Source organism: Solanum dulcamara, chromosome 10, assembly GCF_947179165.1.
Source record: "Solanum dulcamara chromosome 10, daSolDulc1.2, whole genome shotgun sequence".
NCBI lineage: Eukaryota > Viridiplantae > Streptophyta > Magnoliopsida > Solanales > Solanaceae > Solanum > Solanum dulcamara.
The window spans coordinates 60381170-60387169 of NC_077246.1; the positions used below are offsets into that span (position 1 = coordinate 60381170).

The 6000-nt window shown below is 35.3% G+C and overlaps 1 protein-coding gene across 1 annotated transcript; it reads right to left on the reverse strand.

The window, feature by feature from the left end:
• Positions 1-1398: 1398 nt before the first annotated feature.
• On the reverse strand, positions 1399-5773 carry LOC129871618 (uncharacterized). Its single transcript, XM_055946576.1, has 3 exons — positions 5435-5773; positions 3340-3413; positions 1399-1692 (listed from the first exon to the last, which is right to left on the reverse strand). The coding sequence occupies exons 1-3, from the start codon at positions 5669-5671 to the stop codon at positions 1605-1607; spliced, it is 399 nt and encodes a 132-aa protein (XP_055802551.1). The 5' UTR covers positions 5672-5773; the 3' UTR covers positions 1399-1604.
• Positions 5774-6000: the final 227 nt, after the last annotated feature.

The following is a 6000-nucleotide window of genomic DNA, read 5'->3' on the forward strand; positions in this document are numbered from 1 at the left end:
AGAAAAGTAGATTACATATTTACATTTTGTTTGTTAGTTTTTGTAGGCAAATGGTGGGTTAAGTGTGATAATTTTCGACAAAGAGAAGGCCTCGATTGATAGAGATACAATTACTTCACATAACAATGTGAGGTCTAATATGCCGTCTAACATGAATGAAGTTAGAGAAGATAAGGATCTACTCAAGTCCTTGCTAAGGAATACTCTACATAAGAGAGATGTTTTGAGAGGAAAATTGAACCAACATGAAAAAACAATCAACGATTTGAGACTGATTTGTGGTTACTTGTTGTTATTTTTATTTTGAAATATTGCATAGTTGGTTAGGTCTATAAGATTTTATGTAATGTTGTTTTTTTGTTTATTGTAGTTGCACTTTTTATGTATTATTATTTTCTACATATCGTTCTAATGTATTGTATAATCAACCTTTTGAATTCTAATGTAATTTCTGACAATGAAATGTTATTTTTATTTTTTATGTATATAATGCCTGTCTATTCTAATATGTTTAAACAAACAAATAATATAAGAATAAAATTAAATTACGCCATTAATTCTCTTTGTTAATTAGAAATACAAATACAATCATCAAATTTTTATTCATAAAAATAGAAGTCCTTAATTTCATCCTCAGATAAATATTTTGGGGTTTTTAAGATGTGTTTATTCCATTTATGTTAGTTTCTTAGCGGTTGATTATACTTGTTCCTCAGTTAACTTGAGCATGTAAAATCTACCATGTCTAGCAATTCAATTGTTTTCTTTTCTAGTCCTCTTTACCGCCAACTCGCAAGACTTTTGATTAGTTCAAGGCATGGTCATAGAGAACCTTATTCGAATTGGAGCTTAGAAAAATTTTAGGTCATTAATTATGTTGTGATTCAATGTAGCGATGTGCCCATTCACGACGTAAACAACAATAATATTCACATTGATCTGAAAATTTTGCCTCACAAAAAATCGTATGAATATAATGTGTTATCCATGTCAGAGCAAGTGAAAACACACAATGACAATAAAAAGGGCAGCCCGGTGCACTAAAGCTCTCGCTATGCGCGGGGTCCGAGAAAGGGCCTGACCACAAGGGTCTATTGTACGCAGCCTTGCGTTGCATTTCTGACACAATGACAATGGGGCTTAAAATTCCTATTTTGAACGAATTCAAGTTAGAGTCTAACTGAAACTTAGTGACATCAAATTTGAGCCAAGTATAAGAATGTTTCAGGTCATTGTCTCTCTATTCCTTCAAATTATGCCGGCATTGTAGGACTATTGAGTTTACTTTATTCCAAAGTACTAATTATAGCCAAAAAGCTATCTGTGTTATGGCATGAACTTCCTCTAGTATGCTTTCTAGTCTCCAATTCTTATTTTTCTGCAATTGGCTAGATTTACTTGTCAACAATTCAAAAGAACATAAAAAATAAAGCAACTAATATAGTGCTTCTTAACATGGATTTGAGTACATGCTGCAATGACTACACTATTGTTACACAATGCGGCATGATATAGCGTAAGCTTCCTAGTTCTAACTGAAGATTCTACTACAAAGAAAGGGATTTGAAAATGAAGAAATCTGCCAGATGATCCCTTCAATTTGATCAACCGGTAGAACTGTTCTCTTCACCAGGGTTCTGCTTAATACCACTGCAACAAAAGAAATGTGGCAATTTGACTCGACCACAAGACCTGCAAGTTTGTTTGCATCAATAAGATATGTCAAAGAGTGTAATTATGCAACAGGAGTTGCATTTGAAATGAAGAAAGTATAAGTAGAAGACAAAAAGAGCAGAGAGAATAGAGAGCAGATACTGATATTTTACATTTTCCAGTCACAAATAAAGCTGACAGATAATGTAAGAAAATGTTTATCGTCATTATGAACTACTATAGAGAAGCATCATGATCAATATTAACTCCAAGTCACCCGCAAAAACGAGTACCAGCTTTAAAAGTTTCTTTGCTGGTGGAATTTGTACTATTGCAAAACAAGGAACACATGAAGAGGTCATACTTACAATATATTGTATGGTTAATTGAGCAAGATAACACCTTGGACCACATTATCATTTAACATTCTATTTACAAAATCAATTAAAAGAAGGAATGTCCTGCTCATGACTTTTAACTTTTAAGCAAGGATTACAGACCGCATGACAAATCTCAGAGACTTAACATGTTCAATATATACCCCTCATTCAGTCACTTAAAAGATATTCAAATCATTTTCTGAACCAAATTATGCTAAAATCTTAGATCCTCTTGAAAGTTTGGTCTATGTTACTCCATATATGAGCACTGGCACGAAAACGAGCCATCAGATGTTTTTCAGCGAAATTAAGAACACAAAACTGGAGCAAGGCAAGATTGGATTAAACAATGCACAAGAAGGGGGCCTATCGAGGAAGAGAGTAGCCCATAGTAACAGAAGATAAACGATATTCAGAAAATGTTGATAGCAGATAAAATCTTCCTGACATTCTGAAACACAAATCATACATTTTCTGACAGCATGTCTATATCTTTCCTGAGTAGATGAACAATCTTTTGCCTTTTAATCACAGTTATCATCAATTAATTCTGTTTTCTATGAATAAAGAAAAACATTTAACTGTCATCTGCTTCTAAACACAGTTGAAACCAATGCATGTCAACAATTGCCACTTCAATAATAAGGCGAGACACTGCTACCACCAACCCCCAAGTTGAAGCAAAATTTTAAAACTGAAATGCTTCAACTAAAATCAAACCAACTTTAGTAATAGTATGCAATTAGAGAACCTAGTAGAGATATTAATCAACAAAGGCACAACTGAAAGTTTCCAAGCAGTTAATTTTTCAATTAGACATTTCTGACTTGGTCTAAGTTCTCAGACTGAATACTTCCATTCATTTATCACTAGACGAAAAAGAAAAAAGAAAAACAAAAGCACTTTGAACTTCCAAAAAGAAGGTTTACAAAATGCTGAGCAAATAATGGCGAATAAGCTAAGCAACCCAATGCAAACTCAATACATGGAGTTATTTTCTAAATAATCATTTCCTTCTTATTTGATTTTCTTTTACTCAAAAATTGTACAGCTCCTCTTTTACTCTTTTTACTCCCTCCGTTTCAGTTTGTTTGTATGGTTTTGGCTAGGCATGGAGTTTAAGAAAGTAAAGTAAACTTAAGTAAAAAAAATGTCCTTTAACCTTGCAGGTAAAGCCGTATTTTTTTCCCAATAAACCCAAACCAGCACTTCTAAATTAGTATACAGGCTAAATGATCCTGAGGATTTTGCTTATTAGTTAAACTTTTCAAATCCAACTTGTATACTTTGCTGGAAAAGCTCTTACTTGCAACGAATAATTACTGGAACGGGTTTAAGAGCCTTGGGTCCATTCCTTATGCCTCTCTTGTGAGGAGAAACCTGCATTATTAACCACAACCCATACCAAAAAAAAAAAGCAGTTAGATGTAATTTCTGTAACTCACTCTCTCTTTCAGAGAGCACCAGCCCACACCCAAGCTACCAACACACATTACTTCAAAATATGTACGTATTTTATGCATACATGTGATGGAATAGGAAAATCTAAACAAGCGTTAAGCCAACATGCACAACCTAGTGTTATCAAAAGCAAAAAGCGCAAAAAAGCTCTAAGGTCCATTGGGGCTTTAAGCGCAAACCACAAATAAAGCGTGGTTTTTAATGAAAAAAGGCGCAAAGGGAGAAAAAAAATCAAATATTTATGTTTAGTCCAAGACTAATAATTTATAAGCATGAATGAGAATACATGAACATAGAAATAGAAAAATAATTACGATAAAGTGAAATATCAACGGTTTAGTGTCGTCTCTTCGAGGGTCATTGGCAAGGATAAGTATGTCTTAGAACCTTGATGATGGCACTGAAGCGCACACTAAGCAAGGTGAAGCGCTCAACACGTTTTGAGCCTCCCTTCAAGGCTTAAGCGCGCCTTTGACAACACTGGCACAACCAAATGAAAAGGCATTCTAAAAGGTTATTGCAGTTTAAAACAACGACCTATGTTGCTCAATAGGTGCGGTTATCCGACACAAGTGTGAATGTATAGGTAGGATTTCTCATAACATAATTTTAGGACTTGGGAGTATAGATCAACACTCTTTTTAGTTGAAAAATAACAGTTTTTCAAACAACAATGTTTAACTTGATTACATTTTATGTTAAAAGATTAATAATTATTGTGTAATTATGGCTTCATTACAACATCAACAACATACCTAGTGTAATCCCACAGGTCGGATTAGCCGATTAGGGGAGAGTAGAGTATACACAGACCTTAATCCTACCTCGTGGAGGTAGAAAGACTACCCTATGCCCAAGTAACGCATATCAAAGCAGTTTGAAAAGGAAAGTACATAAGTAATGAGGACATATCAAATAATAGCAAAACATTACATAGCATTCAGACAACAAGCAAAAGTAACAACCAAATAATGCGATAACCAAAGCGTTGGACACAACAGGTAGTAAAAGAAATCGTACGATAAGAAACTACAAGAGTACTGTTACTACTATTGGTACTACTACTATTGGTATGAAAGGAGAAACAGGTACGGTGCACCAAACTACCACCAAGCCTTTGTAAGAAAGCGAGACTACTCACTACCTACTAACCTTCTATCCTTATTCGTGATCTCCATATTCTCCTATCTAAGGTCATATCCTCAGGAAGCTAAAGATGCATCATGTACTATTTAATCACCTCTCCCTAACACTTATTCGGTCTACCTCCATTTCTCCTTAAACCCACCGTAGCCAACTTCTCACACCTCGTTACAGAGGCATCAATGCATCTCCTTTTCACATGTTCAAACTATCTCAATCTCGTTTCTCTTATCTTGTCCACCACGAAGGACACTCCCACTTTGTCCCAGATATCTCATTCTAAATCTTATCTCTACTAGTATGTCCACACATCCACATCAGCATTTTCGAATCATGGCTTCATTATTTATTTTTAATTAACCAAATGTTTAAGGTTTATTAGTTACTATTCAACTCCATTGATGGGTGCGAGGATATGACTTGCATTTTTAGAGGATCCAACCCCGGTGTGGCTTCATTTTAGAGGATCCGAGTGACAGAGACAATGGCTTTGCTTTTGTAGAACAAGGATCATATTCCAATCAAACACCTATCCTCAAGGGGAAAGATATGTTCACATTGATCCTAAGCGGCAACTAACTTCAGAATATTCCTTGAGTCATCTAGCTTGTATTGCCTCTAATTGCCATGCACAGGCAAATATGCAATAATTCCTTTAAATTCAGTGCTATATGTCTATCATATTAAAGGATATATTTAAGGGATTTAATGGATTAAGATTAAATTTAACTTGAACTGAACTGAGACCGGCAACACTTCTAAAAAGAAGGATCTTTGAGGGGGAAAAGAAATCAAACCTTCTTCTTAGGAACAGCCATAACCTCCATGGACCCCCAAATGAAAGGTGAATTTGGAAGCATGTTGCTGTTATTCTCATTTTCAGGTAAAACCAACGACGGTATTGTAGCCATCGGCCGATTAACCACACTATCTAGAGGCGCCGGACGGGCGGTTATGTGGACAGATCGTCGAAGACTGGAGTTCACGCCGGCGAACTTCCCGGCGGTTCGTAGCATCGTTGCTCTTAACGCCATTTTTGCTGGTTTTTTGACCGTGCTGACAGTAAGCAGAAGAAAGAGGGTGAAACACTGACGGTTCGGAAGTCGTATGGGCCGAATATTATTGGCCGTCTCGCATTTACTATGGCTCAATTACTTAAAAGGAATTTTTACTTTAACTAATATAATTTAGGGAAAATTATCCTTTTACACATAATATGATGCTACATTTATTTTTATTTTCTTTTATACCAAATTTTTTTAAAATTCTCTCTTTTTCCTTTCTCTCTCTATACCTCACTGATACATCCGCCTCTTCCTTCATCCTTGCCCTAATTTGCTCTAGTTAATTTGATACTCTTCAA